The 21592-nt window shown below is 52.5% G+C and overlaps 2 protein-coding genes and 1 long non-coding RNA gene across 7 annotated transcripts in view; 2 read left to right on the top strand and 1 right to left on the bottom strand.

The window, feature by feature from the left end:
• Positions 1 to 14626, bottom strand: part of LOC149125945 (uncharacterized) — a 69428-nt gene extending 54802 nt beyond the window's left edge. For 2 of the 5 annotated variants that reach the window (XR_016235005.1, XR_016235004.1), the window contains exons 1-2: positions 14186 to 14626; positions 1589 to 1706 (exon numbers count right to left, since the gene is read on the bottom strand). This is a non-coding gene — a long non-coding RNA (uncharacterized LOC149125945). The remainder of the gene's footprint in view (positions 1 to 1588; positions 1707 to 14185) is intronic. The other 3 variants (XR_016235007.1, XR_016235006.1, XR_016235003.1) reach the window with 2 other exon arrangements.
• On the top strand, positions 8485 to 10035 carry LOC100354405 (olfactory receptor 2AJ1-like). The gene has a single exon (XM_002723751.5). The coding sequence runs from the start codon at positions 8846 to 8848 to the stop codon at positions 9839 to 9841; it is 996 nt and encodes a 331-aa protein (XP_002723797.4). The 5' UTR covers positions 8485 to 8845; the 3' UTR covers positions 9842 to 10035.
• A 608-nt stretch (positions 14627 to 15234) lies between the features above and the next one.
• Positions 15235 to 18583, top strand: LOC149125944 (olfactory receptor 2T2-like). Its single transcript, XM_089334753.1, has 2 exons — positions 15235 to 15836; positions 16391 to 18583. Exons 1-2 carry the CDS (start codon positions 15789 to 15791, stop codon positions 17270 to 17272), a joined length of 930 nt encoding a protein of 309 aa, XP_089190879.1. The 5' UTR covers positions 15235 to 15788; the 3' UTR covers positions 17273 to 18583.
• Positions 18584 to 21592: the final 3009 nt, after the last annotated feature.

Below are 21592 nucleotides of genomic sequence, written 5' to 3'. Positions count from 1 at the left end.
ATTAGTTCTACAGTTTTTTGGTGGAGTGGTTAGTGTTTTCTATGTGTAATATAATAAGTTTCCCTGCAAACAGTGAAATTTCATTTCTTCCTTTCCAATTCGTATGTCACCTATTTCTTTCTCTTGCCTGCTTGTCTTGGCTAGACTTCCAGGATTATACTGAACAGAAGTGATGAGAGAGAGAATCCTTGTCTTGTTCCATATCACTGAGGGAAATCTTTGAGCTGAAACTTTTCCCCACTAAGTAAGATACCAGCTGTGGATTTGCTATGCGTGGCCTTTACTGTGTTTGAGTATATTCCTTTCATACCTGATTTGGTGAGAGCTTTTATCCTGGAAGGATGTTGAGTTGTTGGGTTTCTCAAACACTGTTTGCATTTATTGAGATAAATTGTGTTTGCCACTCATTCTGTTAGCATGGTGCTTCATATCCAGAGATCCGCGTACGTTGAACCATCCTTGCACTACTGTGAGGAATCCCATTTGATCATGGCTACTGTTCCCTCCAATGTTCTGTTCCATTTGATGCACTAGTATTTAATTAAGAATATTTGTATCTTATTTCATCAAAGATACTGGCCTGAGGTTTCTTTTTCTTTTCTTTTTTTTTTTTTTTTTTTGTAACACTGTTGTCCAGCTTGGTCAAGAAAATGCCATCTTCATGAAATGAGTATCAAAGTGTTTGTCCTCCACTTTGGGGGAAGATGTTGAAAGGGATGGTGTGAGTTTCTCTTTAACTGTTTCACAGAATTCAGCAGGAAGGCATGTGCTTCCCTTTGTGGAAAGATTGTATTGCAGGCTCAGCATCCTCCCGTGTTCAGGTTTTCTCTTTCTCCATGGTTCAGTCACAGTGGGCTGTGTGTGTCTAGGAACTCATCCATTTCTTTGTGGCTATCCCGTTTTTCGGATATAAGTTTTTCATAGCAGTCTCATATGATTCTTTGTATTTCTTGGTATCCATTGTAATGCTTCCCTTTTAATTTCTAATTTTACTTATTTGAGTCGTCTTTTTCCTTAGCCAAAGTTTCATCAGTTTTATCTTTTCAAAAAACAAAACAGGTTTTCTATTGTTTATCTAAAATTTAAAGAATTTGACATCAAATTTCAAACCATGGCAACAATATCAAAAATGGCTCCTTCAATTTTTTTCAGAAGAATGAGTCATGTTTTGGGAATCGGATTCAATGAGGGGACCAGAGAACTTCCCTTCAAACCTTGCTGTCACAAAATAATCATCCTTACAAAGGGAAAAAATTAAATTTAAGAATTTCAGAACAAAGTAATGCTGAGGAAGTGTGACTCTGTCTTAGTGGAATAAAAATCCCTGTCCTTCTACCCGTTCTCTTGTTCATGCTTTTTATTTTCTGTCTCTGACAGTTCTCCCACGTGCATTTTGTTGTTGCTGTAGGAAAACTCATGTCTATTCCATAAATAAGTAAAATGCAAAACAGCAAAAACAGCCTAATAAACACATTCTCAGTGGAAAATCTTGTTACTGAATAAATAAGGTTTTGAGATGGGGACTGGGGTGTCTGGGACAGGAGGGTAAAATTTATTTTTTTTCTGAAGGAAAATATAAGATAACCACCTTTCAGGAGCTAGAGATGCTACAAGTGGGACATGGACACGGCACATGGGCACGCAGGGGAGAGACAACCGAACACAGGGCCCTCTGGCTGCCAACGTTTCCCAGAACCCAGGGACAACTGGAAATAAAGAACATTAGGGTGATTATTTCCACCCAAGAAACTGAGGCCTTTTGCACAAATCAGCATGTTGATATCACAACGCCCACCAGCCACAAGGATAGAAAATCCTTTAATATCTTAAAAGTTAAAAATCCTCTAAACATGAGACTGAAAAGTGAAAGGTCTTGCTCCTTCCAGTGGTCCTGAGTCTGCCTGCGGAGCTCTGAACTCAGTGGGGAGAGCCACAGTGGAGCAGGGTGGCCATTCAATGGCAGTGAAAGGACGGACTGCGAGCTATGAGCACTGACACAGCCCAGGCTGCCAGCCCTGCCCAGGGAACCAACACAGCCCAGACTCCCATCCTGATCCAGGGAACCAACACAGCCCAGGCTCCCATCCTGATCCAGGGAACCAACACAGCCCAGGCTCCCATACTGATCCAGGGAACCATCACAGACCAGGCTCCGAGCCCTGCCCAGGGAACCAACACAGCCCAGGCTCCCATCCTGATCCAGGGAACCAACACAGCCCAGGCTCCCAGCCCTGCCCAGGGAACCAACACAGCCCAGGCTCCCATCCTGATCCAGGGAACCATCACAGCCCAGGCTGCCAGTCCTGCCCAGGGAGCCATCATAGCCCAGGCTCCCAGCCCTGCCCAGGGAACCAACACAGCCCAGGCTCCCATCCTGATCCAGGGAACCATCACAGCCCAGGCTGCCAGCCCTGCCCAGGGAGCCATCACAGCCCAGGCTCCCAGCCCTGCCCAGGGAACCATCACAGCCCAGGCTCCCATCCTGATCCAGGGAACCAACACAGCCCAGGCTGCCAGTCCTGGCCCCTGACTCTGACACAGCACTGAGCTGTACTCCTGGCCCCCAACATTGGTACATTCCGGGCTGCCAGTCCTGGCACAGGCAGGAGGCTGAACTGTCCCAGCTGTGCCTCAGCTGAAGCAAGGTTTCTTCACGCGTGCTCATGGTTAGGGCAGGAGAAACCCATGTGCTTCATCCACACAATCAGTGTTCCTGGCAGGCCACTCTACTGCCTGTGCCGCGTACACGGCACGGAACATGATGTGAAGAAGAGAAACCCACAGCTTTCATGAAGCTTCCGTTCTAGTGGGGAGCAGCAGCTAGAACGATGAAAACTCGGGAGACGTTCCAGTAGGCCGAGGAAGACTGACAGATACCCCGATAATGTGTGCTTGTGCGTGTGTGCGTGCGTGTGTGCATGTGTGTGCATGTGTGCGTGTGTGTGCACGCGCGTGTGTGGCATGGTGCTCATGCTTCTGCTTCCACAGGACAGGGTGGTTCCACTGAACAGCGTGGACCACGTGGCTTATCTCGTGGCTCTGCCATTTGTGCAGGCTGGTATGTGTGTTGAAACGCATGTCGTCAGGCTGCTTTCCCGAAAGGCTGTGACAGGAGCCCTCCCGCCAGGTCTGTGAGATGGCACACTTTCGCTGGACACTGACCAGCATGGACAGATACCACGACACATGCATGTAGCCCGTGAAGCTTTATACACGCAATGAAGTGTGGCTAAAATGGTTTTCACCTTGGACTTTGCCACTAGCAACACAATAATCCCTATAAAGCTACCCAGGCAGCTGCCCGTGGAGCCCAGAGCATGGAGGCTGATGACTGGTGACAGGTTGCCAGCACGCGGAGATGAAATGTGCCCTCTCCAGTACCTGCTGTCAGCCCTCATCCCTCATTCATGCTCTGGGTAATGGATATTCTGTCAGCTTCATGGACAAGGCACTGCAAACTCAACTCCCAGGGAAGTGGCCCCAGGCCCTGTCCTCCTCTTGCTACCTCAGGGAGCACAGGGTGGGGCAGGGGAAGGCGGAGCCAAGGAAAGCTGCCAGGCAGCCCTGTGGCAGCCCGGGGCCAGAAGGCCCTGTGCGGGGCGCTGCTTCTCTTTGGAGAATGACTGCGGAGTTCGGACCAAGGACACAATGTCGCACTAATTGAAGTCTGGGGACAAGACGCTTCCAGGACACCCCCTGGAGGCAGGCACTTAGCCAAGTCTGAACCACATCAGACACGCCGGCCCTGACCGCACCCTCGGCCTCTGTTCGCTCCTCCTGTTCATGGTAAGGGTCTTTGGACAGACCCGGAGCGGGGAAGCGAGCCCCAGTTCTCCGGAGAAGGAGCTCCCGCTGCAGCTGACCAGAGCACAGCCGGCCGCGAGGTAGCCAGCACGATCTGCAAGCCCTAAGGTACAGCACAGGTGCGGGAGGTTTTCCTGACTTCCTAAAAGGAAAGCAACCATTTTAATACTGAACAACTGGTGACTCACTTTAAGCATGACAGAATTTCAGTCACCCCTAGGTATGAACTCTGGTGGGCCCACCAGGTGTGCGCGGCTGGAGCAGGGCTGTGTGCTCGGTCGATGCAAGTCCCTGATACTCTTCAGGTTCTGGACGAGGGTCTGCACTACCAGCGCTTAGGCTAGGATCAGTTTCGGCTCTCTGCTTTGCCCTCCCAGCTCAGGACCTGGAGGACATCACTGTGTCCCCCACAGAAAATCTCACAGTGAGATTGGCTCTGGAGAAGTTAGGGGCTCAGCCCCACCGCTCCTGTGCTCTGAGGCCTCAGGCTAAGACCTGACCTCTCTGGACTTGCACTTTGACACCTGGATGTGCGGGAGCACCCACCCCTGCGGAGCAACACTGGGACCAATGTGGCCATGCGTGCGGACTGAGCACCCGCCTGCTGTAATGAGGAGCTCAGAGGGGGAGACTGCACAGCCCACGGCTCGGCTTCCTCAGTTAATGAAGGGTGATGGGGCAGGGTCTGTGCGGCCTCCTCTGGGATTACCGCAGCTCTGCTTGGTTTGCACAGGGAGGAAAGCACCACACATAGAGCCCATCACAGTCATGCGCAATAAAAATGAAGTGCTAGCTAAACATGAGCCAGAATAGATAAGCAATACGTAATTCAGGGCAATTGACAAAGGCAGATGGTGGAGGAAAGTCCAGGTACGTAACTACCACCACATTAGCCAGGACCACCTGGTCCCACCGGTCCCTCCTGACAGAAAGCGCTGGGAAAGGAGGGTGCATCCAGAGCCACGGGTGGCTGTGGCCGTGGCCGTGGCCGGATCTGAGGTTACCACTGCCGTTTGGTGGAGGGTGAGGATGTGGCAGGCATCCCTCGCCCGGCCCCAGGGCAGGGAGGAGTTGTGCTTCTGCCTTAACACTTTCAGAGCTGCTCCAAAGCTGAGCACAGCCCCAGATGCTGTGTAAGGGCAAGAGCTGAGGGTCAGACAGCCCTGCAGGGTGCTGGGGCACCCGGACTCCGCCACAGGCAGCATGTTCCCTGAAGGCAGGCCAAAGGGTGCCAGGTCTCTTTTTCACTCCTAGGCAGGTGGTAGAACGGAGTCTGATTCTATCTGATCTCAGGGACGACAGAAAGCAGAAGGAAGCGCGGATGCACGTGGAGGTTTGTGGTGTGACAAGGCACGGGCAGTGAATGGTGTCACTTTGCTTTCAATGTAGTAGACTGAACTGCAGTATCTAAATGCTTTCAGCTCTGAGGAACCAGATATTCTTTCTTGACTACCCCCAAGGTGTCTGTTCTGGCTGTAAGTTGATTATGTTTAAATACTTACATTGACCAAGAACAAGAGACAATAGACATTCCGAGAGCTCCCCGGAGTGAACTCTGTAGAAATGGGCCCCCCTGTGTACGCTGCCCCTCTGGGCTGCAGGACCGTCCTTTTCCTAAGTGGACAACATGGTCCAGTCCCCGTGTCAGGCAGAATCTCCAGGAGGCCAAGGAAAAACGGGGGATTGCAGGCTGGGATAGAGGGGAGGGTTCATCCCTGGGTGAAGGCACTGAAAGAAAGACGGCAGAACGCTAAACGGATAAAAGAGGGCGAGCAGAAGACAGGCAAACAGTGTGGGCACAGGGTCCCTGAAAATCTCCCTGCCGAGTGTCAGGGCGGCTGCTGGAACACAGCTCAGCGGGGCAAGGCCAAGGTGGCCCAGGCTTTCCCCGTGCACTGGCTCCGCGGCTCAGCCTGCTGACGTTACAGAGCCCGGTTTTTCCTTGACCACCTAGACGGCAGGTGAAATGGACAGGATGTGTAGTGCGAGTGATGCTCTGGGGGCCCTGGGCTCATGAGATGGGCCAGGGAAACTGGGAGGAAGAAAGAATCTAATGGAGAAGTCAGCTTTGGATCCTGAAATCAGGACCGTGACCGAGAACAGTGGTGCGCTCGCGGTCCAGACAAGCATGCGCGTGCCCGGGCAGCACTGGAACAGAAACTGCCCTTCCTCTGCTCTGTGCCTCCTAGAGACGGCCAAGGAAGCTGCCCCACAGCAAGGACTGCAGCGCTGAGCACCACATGCTGCTGCTTACATTTTTTGCCTCCGGGTTGCATGAACCCCATCTGACTCTGACGAACCGAGCCCTCAGCCAGCCTTTGTGACTCGCCTAGGGAGGGCACTGCATCCTCACTAGTGACACAGCACATGACCGTGCCTGCCGCTTAGTCAGACTACAGCCAGAGCTCAGGGCATGGGCACCGGGAACCCACAGAGTCCGGGTGCTGCCTGCTCCCCTGTCCCGGGAACTCCCTTCCCAGTGTGATTGTGTTGGTGCCATCGCCGCCTTGCCCAGCCACCAACAGGCAAGCTCTTGCCCACGCCTCATCCCTGTCCCTCCCTGGCCTGAGCAGCCTGGAACCCTGTCCTCTGCTCCCCGCACCGGGAATGCCCTGTCCAAGAGTAACCCTTCCTGAGGAGCCCCTTACTTCTCTGTAGCCCTCGGCCCGTGTGGTTCCGCAGGATTTTAGCGTGATCGCAGCACGTCTATTCCCCTGGGGCTCCCTGAGGCTGGAGCTGAGGGCCTTCCCACACCCGACTGCTGATAGCCTAGGCTAGAGTTTGTCCAGCATGGACACTGGCCCAGTAGACACCCACAGAGTGAGGGAGTGACCAAGCGAATGAATGAGAGAAGTGAGGGGGAAAGATGCGGAATTAATTTCCAGATCTGTTAACACAGAAGACGCTGAATGCATGCATCTGCCGTTTACCTAATAGATCATAAATATGGCTTAAGTCAAGCAAACGACTACCTGGAACTCATCTGAGATCATCCTGTTAAAAAGGGGGAACTGACGGGAAGACCAGGACTCATTCTGCTCTGGCAGCCTGATGTTGCTGGAAGACCCGGCGGGTGGAGCCCAGGTCCTCCCTGACCCTGTGTGGGCTCTGACTGCACAACGGACGCGTCTCTCGGCCAAGTGGCTCAGCCTCCACAGGCTTCTTCCCTTATTATTCAGGGCACAGGCTACACCTCGCTGGTGCCCCTCGGCCCGGCCTCATGGGCAGAATCGTCCAGAGGGTGTCCTCTGGCCCTCTGGGGAAGGCGCAGTGGCAGGCGTTTTCTTATTACCGGCGAACACCGGGTTAGTTTTTTTATCCATCAAATTTAATTTCCTAATGGTCGATTGTTATGACTTACATGAAACTCTGAGGATCAAATTAGTAATTTCTCAGAAGCTCTTAATCAGAAGGCATGCAAATAAAATTAAATTTTTTGCACCATCGTTGAGCACCTATCTCTTCAAGTCACAAGGCCAGGAAGTCTTGGAGGTTCAAAGTATTTAAGCAGGAAGAAAAGCAGAGCTCTGCTTCTGGGAAGATTGCAACGCAGAGAGGTGAGAGAGAGGCGGTCCGTCCACAGGCAGCCGTGCCAGGAGGTACACTGCCACCTGCACTGGCACAGGCTGAGGACAGCAGGGCACAGAGGCATGGAAGCAAACACCTCCTAGGAGGGCTGGGGCGGAGGGAGCGTGGAGGGGGCCTTGGAAGAGGTCCTAGGGCTCCAGCCACTAAAACAAAGCTGACTTTCAATGCCTCCAGCCCGCGAACTGCTTACTGCCCTGACCCCCACCACTCCTACACCAGCGACAAGTTCTTGGGCAAAATATTGCATTTTAGTTGCCCCTCTGGGTATGGGTGTAACCGCAAGACACACAGTAGAGGCTCGGCCTGTGGAGCGCAGGTGTAGACAGCTGAGTGAGTCATCTGGAGCCTGAGGCACCGATCTTGCCCCTTCCGAGAGGCCACCTTCCAGCTGTGCCTGGCGTGGACGAGCACTGTTGACCAGGCTGTGTTCTAAATGCCTACAACCCATGGCCACTGCTGACCGTGGCATCACCCTCGTGTGGCTGGGACATGTCTGCACCGTGGTCCAGGGATGCGAGGCAGACACGGCTGACAGCCCAACCTGACCAAGGCTGCAGAGAGCGGGGCCATTCGGGGAAGGTGGCTTCTACCTCGGTACCAGCCCCTAGCCCCTGCACCCTCCTTGGCCCGCAAGCCTGCCTCTAATTCTGACCAAGCTGGTGCTAAACAAGAGAGGCTTGCTTCAGGCAAATCATCTTTTCGCAAGCCAGAGCCTAACCGCGTTCTTCACCACGTCCTGTGAACTCCCCTTGGCGGCCTCAGCTCCCATCGTGGCTGAGCCTGGTGATGGATTCAAAGGGCATTCAAGGTGGGCAGCGGGTGTGACTGGCAGCGGTCGCAGGTAGGAAGCCACTCCCTGCGCTAGGGCCCAGCAGGCTTCTGTTCTTGTTCAGACCAGAGCAGGAAGGGTTCACGGGGGGCGGGGCGGGGGGGGGGCTCCTGCAGTGGGAGGCACACGGTGCGCACAGCCCACACTCAATTCTGCAGGCATTTTTCCCCCCAGGTCTCGCCTCTCCCTTCTGTCAAGACAAACTCCATCGCCATGACACTTGGCAAGACCACGTCTTACGTGACCCTAACTCCTCTCTGTGTCTGCAAAGGACCTCGAGCTGGTGATGCAATGGCTTACTGAAGAAAGCACGTGGCAAACACTCATCAAATGATTGCCTTTTGTTGATAGGACATTAGAAGGGACCTGTGTTCTTATTTGGTTACCATCAGTGATTACAGTTTCTAATCACAGGTAAATAAACTTACCAAGCAACCCACAAGAAAAAACAAAATCCTGCATGTTGAGAAGTGGCTCACGGTGCTGAAGAGACCACAGCCAGGAAAGCAGCGGTCACAAGCCTATTTGGAGGAGGCCTGGGGGATGAGGAGGTAGACCAGTTGCACGGTATCCTAGGAAGCAATTCTCCTCCCTGGGATCTCAGGGCACTGGTGACGGCCGGCCATGGAGGCCAACAAGACTGTCACCACGGACTTCGTTCTCCTGGGGCTCTGGCCCAAGTTCAGCCACCTCATCGTCCTCATGGGCCTCGTTCTTCTGGTCTACACCGTGGCTGTCATGGCCAACGCCGCCCTCGTCGTCCTCATCTGGCTGGACACACGGCTCCACGTCCCCATGTATTTCCTGCTCAGCCAGCTCTCCCTTATCGACTTGGCGTTAATTTCAACTTCTGTCCCCAAAATGGTCGCAAACTTCTTCTCGGGGAAGAGAACCATATCGCAGGTGGGCTGTGGAGCGCAGATCTTCTTCAGCTTAACTCTGGGGATCACGGAGTGCCTCCTGCTGACCTTCATGGCCTTGGACCGCTACGTGGCCATCTGTAAGCCGCTGAGGTACTCGACCATTGTCAGCCACGCCACCTGCACGCACATGGTCACTGGCTCCTGGGCGGGAGGGGCCGCGACGTCCCTGGCTCACACGGCCTACGCCATGCACTTCCCCGTCTGTGGTCGCCGGGAGATCCCACACTTCCTGTGCGAGGTCATGGCCCTGCTCAAGCTCACCTGCGAGGACATCTCCGCCTACGTAAAGTCAGTGGTGGTCTCCAGCTTCCTGGTGGTCCTCATCCCCCTGGGCCTCATCCTGGCCTCCTACGCCCTCATCTTCCTCACTGTCCTCCGTATGAACTCCCCTGAGGGCAGGAGCAAGGCTCTGGCCACCTGCTCCTCCCACCTATGCGTGGTCAGTCTCTACTTTGGCCCTGCAATCTTGGTGTACATGAGGCCTGGCTCCTCTAAGACCCCCAGATTAAACCAGTCTCTCTTCATGTTCAACGCCATCCTCACGCCGATGCTGAACCCCCTCATCTACAGCCTGAGAAACAAGGACGTGCTCGCGGCTCTGAAGAGCACCGTGGCTAGTGCACGCCCGCTGCGGAAGCTGGAAGACTCCTTCCGACGGCTTTCCAGGGCCTGGAGGATGGGACGCGTTCTAGGATGAGATCCTCGACGCCCTGGCTGTGTGTAAAGAGTTAAAACAACCTGGCCATGGCTCCAGACATGGTCCAAAGCAGTTCTTCTGACCGCAGATCTGAAGCCACAGAACTCTCTCAATGGCACCAAGCACCAGCTTTGCCCACAGAGGCCCAGGACACACGTGCACTCATTGGCTCAAACACCCTGTGCTGAGGAAGACACGAGCTGTCCTCAGGGCACTGGAGAGCTCACAGTTTGGGGGGGGGGGGTGTCAGGAAGCAGAACCTCTGAAAACAGTGTCACCTGCCCTGACTGACTGCAGGCAGCCGTCACCCAGCTCGCCCACCTGCAGCCCAACGGTGGCCACAGGCTTCGCAAGGAACCCGGAGTAAAACTCCCTCCCTCCCTGAGTGCCTGCACGTCCTCCTGTTCTCCGCACTGCTCCCGAGGTCAACCCATCGTCCAGTGCAAACGCCTGCAGGAGCTGGAGGCTCTCTTTCCAGCGATCTGGAAAACTGGAATGAAATAACGGCTCCCGCCCCCGCACTGCCGAGGAAACTAGCAAGCTCACACACCATGCACTTGGAGTGGGGCAGGCGGGCAGGCTGTGCCGTGCCACACAGGTGCACACGCCTGGAACCCAGGCTGCACGGCCAGACCTGTTGCTCAGCTGAGACTTGCTTCTGAGTGTGCAATGGGCTCTGTACTGGTCTTGAAATCTACACTATTTGCTTTAGGCTGAACGTCCAGTGGCTGAGTATTAAAACCAGCCTCAGTCAGGGCTGAGACAAAACCAAAAATGAATGAACAACCAAAACACCCACACCACACTTTCTTCTAGGACACAAAATAAGCTTACTGTATTCAAGGAATCTGTAAGAATGCAAAGTTACCACCTCATTAATAAAAATTCAGTAGTGTCCTCTAAAGAACTGGAATTATTACAGAGCTCAGGAGTGTCCCGGTGCTGCCAGCGTCCATGAGCCCCTTCTGTCACTCCAGGGAGACGCGGCGTTGCAGTGGACACGTCCTCTTCAGCTGAGGCGAGTGAGGAGCAGGCCGTCCCAGAGCTGCCGGGACGCAGGCTCCTCCACGGGACTGGGCCCCTCCCACAGGAACGCCCTCCCCGAGGCTCGCTCCTCCCTGTCCTGGCTGGGACTGGGTGGACGCAGGCTCCGCCACGGGACTGGGCCCCTCCCACAGGAACGCCCTCCCCGAGGCTCGCTCCTCCCTGTCCTGGCTGGGACTGGGTGGACGCAGGCTCCGCCACGGGACTGGGCCCCTCCCACAGGAACGCCCTCCCCGAGGCTTGCACCTCCCTGTCCTGGCTGGGACTGGTTTGGTTTGCAGAGTTTGCCTTCCTGAAGAATTCCTCTTTCTTAGTATTTCGGTAATGGACTTAGCACTGCTGCTCACGCTTATTTCTAACGTTTCTTCATATGCTGCTGTTTGTCCACACACTGGGGGAATGCGTGACTTGAGATCTGCACAAGACGTGTGCCCTGGAACGAGCAGGCTGGCTCTGCGCAGGCTGTCCCTGCAGCCCCTCTCAAGAACCTCCACGAATGAGACACGTTTTAAACATAAAACAAAGCACGCACCCACCCCAGTTTTGTACTGTTAACAGCAGGCTGCTGCCATGTGTCATCGTAGGGGTGATAGCACAGGTGCAGCAGGCACTCACTGGGTCCCCTCCCCCACAGAAATCCACGCACCTGTCCCCAGGCGGCACTGCCTGGAATGTCCCTGAGCGCAGAAGTGAGGTGGGGACGTCCCGGGGCCGCAGAACGAAGGAAAGTCTTGATCCAGGACGGATGATTCTTTTGGGCCCCATCTCCCTTCCCCACCCTGGTGCACAGCCCTGTCGAGAATTCTCCCAGGATGCAGTTCCTGCCATGACACCAGCTCTGGCCATTCAGCTTCCCCAGCACTCTGGGACCCTCCACAGGAGGCCCACGCTCAGCTAACCCACGGGCAGCATCGGCAGCATCGGCAGCATCGGCAGGGCTGGCCTGCCTGGGATCACTGGGAAGCTACACGTGCAGACCTCAGGGTTGCCCTCCTCTGGCCAGCGGAGTCAGACCAGGGAGACCGGCCAGCACTCTTGCCTGCAAGAAACAGGGGCCATGGTCTGCAGGCTCGGATCACTGCTCAGCTTCCCACACAGCCCAGGCTTTCTAGTCAAATTTTCCTCAGATTGGGAAGTAGCCGGTGACTGCCCACAGAGGCTGTAGCTGTCCCTGCCCACTGCAGGTATCGAGCAGGGACCTCACTAACCCCCCATGCCCTGCTCAAGCCTACGCTGGGCATGGAGGCAAGCCCATGACCACGCACATCTGTGAGCTCAGCCCCTGGCCATGCCCACTACATGTGTCTGAGCAAGCCCATGACCACGCATCTGTGAACATAGCCTCTGGCCATGCCCACTACATGTGTCTGAGCAAGCCCATGACCATGCATCTGTGAGCTCATCCTCTGGCCATGCCCACTACATGTGTCTGAGCAAGCCCATGACCATGCATCTGTGAACATAGCCTCTGGCCATGCCCGCCAGAGGGGGTCCTGCTACCCCTGCCTGGTGACCACAGAGGCTCTAGCGAGCTTTCGGGAGCACGGAGGCCAACAACTTTGTGGGAGAATGGAACTAGACGTCTATTGTGATGCAAACATTTTGAAATCTGTGCTTTCTCAGAATATCCCATTTCCAAGAACGTTTTGCAGACCTCTTTTCTGCACAGATGACAAAACTTTCTGCACCAAGACAAGCTTATGGCTGACTTCCCGTTCCCAGAAACTTTGTGAAATGCTCTTATGGCACCTGCATTCTAAAGAAATGAATACACGGTCTGTGCCTGCGTGTAATGAGCCTTCCTCAGCCCACTGCGCTGACGCTCATGCCGTCAGTCACCCCTTTTCCATATTTACACGTAGGAAGCAAACTGTTGTGCTAGGGGAGAAAATAAAGAATTGTCTGCACCACAAGCTCTCCTAGCTTTCTGTGACACTAAACCCCCAGAGGAAACGCAGACTAATGCCAGGTCTCTCAGCAGAGCAAACACAGCGAGAGCAAGCGCGTCCAGGAGCCATGTCCCCTGCACCGGCAGAACATGCGGAGCAGCATTTGTAACCCCCTCAGACACGCACACACCTCACCTTCTCCCCATCATTCCTCCTGCCCTGGCACCTCTGCCCCTGTCCTGGGCCATGGCTACATCACAATCCACCCCTGCGCCTGTAAGCGTGGTTCCTGGGTGCCACACCTGCCTTCACCTGCTCATCATTCATCTGGGCTCTCCCACAGCTTGCAGGGTGCACCATCAATTCTGTACCCAGCAGCAATGTGGCCTGGCCAACATGGCCCAGTGCTGCCATCGCTCTGAGCTCCAGCAATGCCCGGCGCCATGCACAAGGTTCCCTCTCCCTGGAAGGCTCCTCCCCCACCCCATCCCCCAACACACACACTCCCAGGTCCCTGTCCTCTACCTGGACCTCACAGCTCTCACTCACATCTTGTTTCAGTGCCTCCCACTCTGCACAGCCTCCCACCCCGTGCACTCGTGAGGTCGGCTCCTCAGGACAATGTCTGGCAAAGCACACACCTGTTCCTGCTCAGTAGTCTCAGCCATGCGCGCGATTGGCAGCACCAGTGAATCCTGTTACCCTTCCCATGCTGATCCAGGGGAGTGGGTGCCTCCCGGGCCACCTCCTGCGGCTCTGCTTCCTTGGCCAAAGCCTTTCGGAAATGCTCACAGCTGATGCCGCCTCTCCATCTGCTGTGCAGGTCAGGAAGTGGAGGCCCCAGCTGGCGACTCTCCCAGGTGGACAGTACTAAACAGCTCAAAGCAGCACCAGGCAGGCCGCCTGCAGGCTCACTCAGCTAAGGGCCAACCATAATGAAGGGTCTGTGTCTGAGACCTGAGGCCTTGAGAGCCTGCGGGTGCCTCCTCCTCAGACACGGCCCCTCCAAGATGTATCTCCATGGACGCTGCCCTGGGCCTCAGCCCTGAGGGTGCGGCTACACTGGTGGTGTCCACGTGGAGCCACAGAGGTGGCCACCTCTGCTGACACTCACAGGAAACACTCATAGGCTCTCCACCCGCTGCCTTATTCCATCTACACTGGCTGGTGCTTCCTGCCTCGAGCCCCATGCTGGACACATGGAGCCCACGGCAGGGCTGGCCATGGAGAAGCTTGCCAGCCATGGACATTCCACCCTGATAAGAGGGACTGCAAGGAGGAGGCCACAAGCATGCTGGGAAACACAGAATGCAATTAATCTGAGAATCACAACGTGTCTCTCTATGCTCCCAGCAAAGCCAAAATCTTGCACCAGGCATTCAAGTCCCTCGCAATGAAAGGACGCTCTTACCTGTGCAGTCTTCCACTAAGCAAGCTCTGCGGCGGCTTTTCCAGGCCTGGCCCTCTCTCCCTGGCACATCCCATCGGGGCTGGGCTGGCCAAGGGCACTGGTGAACCTGCAGCTCAGCGCGGAGTCACACTCGAACATGGGGGTGTGAGGGTGTGAGTGAGTGAGTGAGTGAGTGAGTGCAGCCGCAGGACCCACGGCTGACCAGAGCGGTGGGGAACTCCCAGCATTCTGAGCTGTTTCCTGTGGGCATTCCAGCTCCACCTGCTGGGGTGGAGGCCGCTAGCTCCTGTCGAGGAGCCAGCATGGCCACCAGCGGGGAGCCTGCTCAGGCAGTGGGGTGGAGTCCCTGCAGACAGATTTCCTGGGCCCAGGGCCCCACCCTCATCAGCTGTCACATGTGCTGACACCGCTGAACACCTCTAGCTTCAGTCAGCATCCTACGGTTCAGAGGTGAGGGTGCAGAACCCACCACGGCCAAGTGTGCCCAGACTGGAGTGAGCTCACGTTTGCAAAGTCCTAGGAAGAGTTCAGGCTCATAGCAGTTGCCCTGCAAGTGACTGTCACTTCAGAAAACAAGTTGAAAGCATTTGTACGAGAAGCGCTATTACCTATTAGCAAGCCCCTCGTTCCTTTGATACTGAGATGAATAAAACACATTTATCAAGCTCCTCACTTAACATCAAGATGAATAAAAAGAATTCCCACCAAGCTCTTAGAAATTTCCAGGAACGTTGCTGGGTTTTGCCTCAAAGTATTTCTTAATCACTTGGAGGAACGGGAAGGGGCACAGACTCCTGCGTGCACTGGAACCTGTACAAACGTGAGGCTGAGGAGTGAGACCCAACCCGGTGCCAGTGCCGGGCGACTCCTCTCAGCAGCTGGAAGTTTTCCGTGGGGTTGGAGAGGGTGAGGCCACAGCTGCTGGTGTGTCCGGCTGTGCTGACACCACTCCACACAGCACCCCTAAGGCAGACCCTTCCCCAGCATTATCCAAGCCCCCCGCTCATGAGTCTGGCTCTGCCTTAAGGTAGGACTGGGGGCATTTTTGGTTGACTTGCATGCACTGACAGCAGCCATGCTCAGTGACACCACAGCGAATGCAGGTCCCATGCATGGCAGCCATGCTGAACCACACTTTCCCTCATGGGTCCCCTTAACAGACTGGCGACCAGGCCAGGATCGTCCACCTGTCCATGTGAGTCCTTCCAGCCCACCCTCACACAACCTGTGGGTATCTCCACGTTGTAGAGGACGCAACAGAAGCCTGGTAGGTGACAGGACCTCCCCAGATACACAGCTGTAGAGAGTGAAACTGGGTTCAAACGCAGCTGACCCTGTAACCTCCATCCTCCCAAGCCTCCCTGGGGGTTGCAGCCCGGCTCTCTGACACCTGCGCTCATTAACTACCTGGGCTTAAGGAGCCAACACGGTCCCCAGAGGGCTGGCTGCATCCTCCCCAGTCCTCCGTCCTGCTTTTAGCCCAGACGCTCGGGGTTTGGCCTGGGTGCTGGCTTCAACGGGATCCACAGCTGTGGAGTAGATCGTCCACAGAGCTTCATGTCCCAATGGACGGGCAGAAAGATACAAAGAGGGATGGAGAAGAATGCAGACTCCCGGAGGGCACAGGGACCGCCACACACCTGATGACGAGGTAACACCACCAGAGTACTGGTGGGGGTGAATCTAGAAGCACGAATTAGGCAGAGACCCCATGTCCCACGGTGCTGCGCACGGGCAGATGAGCAGCCAGGTCCACTGTGGGGAATGTTGGGTGCCGTCTGGATGTGACGCCTGCACACGTACGGGGCTTTTCCTATCGACTAGAATCCACCCTGGTAGTCCTCACGGGATGACGGCCGCACTGTGCCGCAGAATGCAGAAATGTGCTGATGACAGAGGGCTTCATTCCTGTCATTCAGCATTCCTGTCTGTGCTGGATCACACGGCTCCACAGCAACAGGCATCAGACCACCGATCGGCCCCACTGAAACACATTGCAACATATTTGTTTTCACTTGGTAAAAGCAGGAGTTGCAGAAATTGATTCACATCAGCGACAGTTTGACAGTTTCGTGGGCAGAGTGACTCCCGGTGTGTTTTTCTGCCATGGTCCTCCAGTCCTAGATGGCAGACTAAGACATGGGGCGAGGAAATGGTTCTTCCGCCACTGACTTCATTCTCCTGGGCCTCTTCTCTGCCTCCCAGCATCCCGGCCTCTTCGTCAGCATCATCCTCCTGTTTCTCGGGGTGGCCGTCATGGGAAACTCTGTCCTGGCCCTGCTGATCTGGGGCAGTGCCCGCCTGCACACCCCCATGTACTTCCTGCTCAGCCAGCTCGCCCTCATGGACCTGACCCTAATCTGCACCACCGTGCCCAAGATGGCCTCAGACTTCTTCTCGGGACACGGGAGCATTTCCCATAGCGGCTGTGGAGTTCAAATCTTCCTCTACTTGATGCTAGGGGTGGCCGAGTGTGTTCTTCTGACTTTCATGGCCTTTGACCGCTACTTGGCCATCTGCAGCCCCCTCAGATACCCAGTCATCATGACCCCGAGTGTCTGTGTGCAAATGGCCGTGGGGTCGTGGGCTGGGGGTGTGCTCATCTCCCTCATGCACACAACCTATGCCATGCACCTCTCCACCTGTGGCTCCAGGAGAATCCACCATTTCTTCTGTGAGGTCATGGCCCTGCTGAGGCTCTCCTGTGAGGACACCTCTGCCTACGAGAAGATGGTGCTGGCCTCCGGCATCGTTTTCCTGCTCATCCCTTTTGGACTCATCCTCACCTCCTACGTGCTCATCTTCCTCACCGTGCTCTGCATGAACTCCCCCGACGGCAGGAACAAAGCTCTGGCCACCTGCTCGTCCCACCTGGCTGTGGTCAGCCTCTACTTTGGCCCAGCCATGATCATCTACATGACCCCGGGGTCCTCCCTGCCCCCCGAGGTGGACCAGCGTCTGTTTGTGGTTGACGTTGTCATCACGCCCATGCTGAACCCTCTCATCTACAGCTTAAGGAACAAGGATGTGCTGTGGGCCCTGCGGAACGTTCTAGGGAGCAGGCTGATGCTTACACAGAAAAGGTGATGCTGCTTTTCATTCAGACGCCCAGATTCTCAACGCTTCTCCCACGGAACGCTGGTTCTCTTGTGAAAACTGAATTCTGGATTTCCATTTTCAGCCACACTGGGGAAAGGACAGTGCCCCCTTTAATGTCACATTTGTAAGGGTGTGAACTATGCTGGAAAGAGGGGCGTGATCCTTGTGGGGCCTCTGATGTCCATCAGAAGCTTCTGGTGAGCGGTGCAGCCGAATCAACCTTGGAAGGCAAATTTCCAGTTTCCATGAGCCTCGCGTATCAAAAACTTTTTCCAGAGGACCCTGGCATATGCATGACAAAACATTTATGTGATTCAAGACACCCTGCGTGGTGACACGGTGCTAACACACCTGTCTGACCCCGTGTCTGCCACCCACCTCCAACACACTCCACACTGCAGCTGTTTGGGCCTTTCGGCCTGCACCCACAGACAGGCTGACGAGTCGCCGCCTTTTATTACCGCCCCAGAGCAATGCGGCCACCTGCAAGCTCCCATTCAGTGGTGCTGTCCTGTGATGCTGCTCTTAGCTCTCCCCTCGGTTTACTGGCTTCCTCCTTCTGGCTCCATCAGAGCTTCCCCTTTCTAAGGGAGTGTATCCTCTCCGCCTGGTAGAACCCCTTGTTCACGTGTCTGCCTCCTTCCTGGGACAGAGGCTCTGGCCTTACTATTTCTCAATGGTCCATGTGGTTTTTGCATCAAGCCTCCCAGGAAACACGAGCTGAAATCCAATGGTTTCAGCTGTGCTCAGCGTCTTTTACTGGAGAACAGACCTCGGAGCTCTTGTTCTCGGTGTCTAACTACCTAGCAGGAACTCTTTGGACCAGACTAATCTCCCAGCCTAGGGCGAGACCCAACTCTAGCTCCATTTATGTGGCTTTGAACAAACTGAGTGTGATATCATTGTTACACTAGTGCTAATAACACAATACAAATACACTTGCTTGTTTATTATCCCTTGTCTCTGCCTATGTATTCAATTATTTAAATGTTAACATCTGATAGATTTAGGATGTTTACTGAACGGTGTTGCACAGTCAGCCAGTGAGGTCACTACTCTATGACTGACCTAAATGGAAACAGCATAATATCTGCAGATAATGGATCCCACAAGTTTGAAGTGGAATCGGAAATCAGACATTCCCATCAGAAAGTGACTCACAGGAAGGAATCTTCAAGTCCAGCCCAGGATGCAAAGTCTCAGGCATGGACCTGATGAACTCATCTCTTTATTATTTCAGGAATAGGTCAGTTCTAAATGTCTCCACCTGCCAGTCACCTTCTCCATGTGTAGATGTCTCCTGTGGTCAATTTTACCTCTCAGTGCAACTCAAAAATATTTTATTTATTTATATCTCATAAATACAACATTAGGAACATAGTAATTCTTCCCATTGCCACCCACTCTCTCCTGTCCCTTCCCCCTCTCCTGTTTGGTTCAAGAAAGAAAAGGAAACAGAATGAAAGAAGAAGAAAACAAGAAAGAAAGAAAGAATAGAGGACAAAAACTAAGGGAGCTGTTCCCAACCATCTGAACAAGGGCTGTCCTCCGTCAGTGCTTCCCAAAGACAGCTGTTCCCAACATTTCCTTTTTCATCTCTGATTTTGTTAATTTGGGTCTTCTCTCTCCTTTTTCTGGTTAGTTGGGCCAATGGTGTGTCAATTCTATTTATTTTTTCGAAAAACCAGTTTTTTGTTTTGCTGCTCTTTTGTGTTGTTTTATTGGTTTCAATTTTGTTGATTTCTTCCCTAATTTTAATTATTTCTTTTCTCCTATCAGTTTTGGGTTTGGTTTGCTATTGTTTTTCTAGATCCTTGAGATGCACTGATAGCTCATGTATTTGGTGCCTTTCCAGTTTCTTGATGTAGACTCCAATTGCTATAAACTTTCCTCTTAACACTGCTTTTGCTGTATCTCATAAGTTTTGATATGTTGTACTGTCATCATCATTTGTTTCCAGAAAGTTTTTGATTTCTCTTTTGATTCTTTGATGACCCACTGTTCATTCAGGAGAATGCTGTTCAGTCTCCATGTGTTTGCGTATGTTCTGGGGATTCCTGAGTTGCTGATTTCCAGCTTCATTCCATTGTGGTCAGAGAATATGCATGGTATGATTTTGATTTTTTTTAATTTGCTGCGATTTGCTTTATGGCCTAGTATGTGGTTAATCCCAAGAAAGTTCCATGCACTGGTGAGAAAAATGTGTATTCTTTGGCTGTAGGGTGCAAAGCTCTGTAGATATCTGTTAGGTCCACTTGGTCTATAGTGTCAATTAACTCGGCTGTTTTTTGGCTGATTTTCTGTCTGATTGCTCTGTCCATTTCCGAAAGTGGAGTATTGAAGTCCCCCATTACTGTTGCATTAGAGTCTATGTCTCTCTTTAGATTCCTTAACATTTCTTTTAAATATCCAGGTACCCTGTAATTAGGTACATATACATTTTTAATAGTCACCTCTTCCTGTTGAACTGATCCCTTAATCATTACATAGTGCCCTTCTTTTGTGTCTTTTAACAGTTTTTGTGTTAAAATCTATTATGCCTAATATTATGATGGCTACATCAGCTCTTTTTTGGTTTTTGTTGGCTGGAATATCTTTTTCCAAACTTTCACTGTTAGTCTGCGTGCATCTTTGTTGATGAGATGTTCTTCTTGTAGATAGCAAATAGATGGGTTTTGTTTTGTAATCCATTCAGCCAGTCTGTGTTTTCAACTGGAGAGTTGAAGCCATTTACATTCAAGGTGTCTATTGGTAAGTAACAACTTTGCTCTGCCATTAATAGTCTATTTTTAACTTTGGGTTACCTTTGTATTTTTACTGGGCGATTTTCTGCCTTCCCCTTCTTTCACAGATGACCGTGTTTCTGTGTTTCTCTGTGTAGCACATCCTTGAGTATTTTTTGCAGGTCCGGGGGGTGGGGTGGGGTGGGGTGGTGGTGGTTACAAATTCTTTCAATTTCCATTTGTCATGGAAGATCTTTATTTCACCTTCATTCATAAGTGAGAGCTTTGCAGAGTATAGTATTCTGGACTGACAGTATTTTTCTCCAAGGAGGACTTGGAATATATCTTGCCATTCTCTCCTAGCCTGTAGGGTTCCTGATGAGAAGTTAGCTATGAGTTTAATTGGGGATCCTCTGAATGTGATTTGGCATTTCTCTCATGCACATTTTAGAATCTTTTCTTTATGTTTTACTGTGGAGAGTTTGACTACAATGTGTCGCGAAATTGGGAGTTCTATGTGCTTCCTGTACTTGGATGTCCGTTTCCTTCTCCAAATTGGGAGTTTTCTGTTATTTCATTAAGAAGGCATTCTAATCCTTTCTCTCTTTCCATGCCTTCTGGAACTCCTAGAACCTGTATTTTGGGTCATTTGATAGTATCTTATAGATCTCCAACAGTGTTTTTTAGTTTTCTAACTTTTTTTTTGGTCTGACCATAAAATTTCCAGAAATTTGTATTCTAGTTCTGATATTCTTTCTTCTGTCTCACTCACTCTGTTGCTAAGACTTTCCACTGCATTTTTATTTGATCTATAGAGTTCTGCACTTCTAGTATTTCATTCTGATTTCTCTTTAATATCTCAATGTAATGGGAAAATTTTTCATTTAGTTTGTGAATTTGCTTTTGGTTCCTTCTAAGTAGTCTGATGATTAATTTTCTGAATTCCATTTCTGGCATATATTCAATCTATTCATCTTCACCTTCTACTATTGAGTGCTGCAGGGTTCCTTTGGGGGGGGGTCTCATAGTATCATCCTCATTCTCATTTTTTCCTTTGTTTTTTCAGCATTTGTGTGGGTCAGGCTCAATGAGCTCCACAGGATACTCCGCTGGGTGTGGGAGTTTGAAAACTTAACATCTGGTATAAACCCTCAGGTTTGCACGTGAAAATAAAGCATGAGCAGGCGATATTGTGATTCGATTGAGGGGCTGGGCTGGGCATGAAAAAGCCAGAATTTCTCCCTGATGTACCAGGTCCCGAGACACCAAGCTTCCCCCAACACAGCCGCCCACCCACACTTAAGAGGCTCACCACAGACTTCAGGTTACCACTGTAGTTAATGACTTGACCCGGAACAGGCTGCAGGGAGGGAGAGCTCAATACCAGATAACAATAAGCCACGCAATGGCAGAAAAGAAAAAAGCACTATTTTCACAGGTATTGTTAAATGTAAAGCAATTTCCATGGAAAAAAATCTCATCTCACCCTATGGCACTAGGAAGCCTGTCGTAACTTGAGGCCTTCCACCCAAATCTGTAAATGGGTCCTTTTCACTACTTAGGAGTGGACAGACAGAAGGACACA

This window comes from Oryctolagus cuniculus, chromosome 6 (assembly GCF_051225735.1).
Source record: "Oryctolagus cuniculus isolate XC-2025 breed Fujian yellow rabbit chromosome 6, ASM5122573v1, whole genome shotgun sequence".
Classification (NCBI taxonomy): Eukaryota; Metazoa; Chordata; class Mammalia; order Lagomorpha; family Leporidae; genus Oryctolagus; species Oryctolagus cuniculus.
The sequence above is the reverse complement of the archived record's forward strand: the minus strand, read 5'-3'. Positions and strand labels throughout refer to the sequence as shown.

Coding starts and splice junctions, on each gene's coding strand:
- LOC100354405 (XM_002723751.5), top strand. CDS start 8,846: ATGGAGGCCAACAAGACTGTCACCACGGACTTCGTTCTCCTGGGGCTC.
- LOC149125944 (XM_089334753.1), top strand. CDS start 15,789: ATGCAGACTCCCGGAGGGCACAGGGACCGCCACACACCTGATGACGAG. Junction 15,837..16,390: donor GCCACACACCTGATGACGAG/GTAACACCACCA, acceptor TCTGCCTCCCAG/CATCCCGGCCTCTTCGTCAG.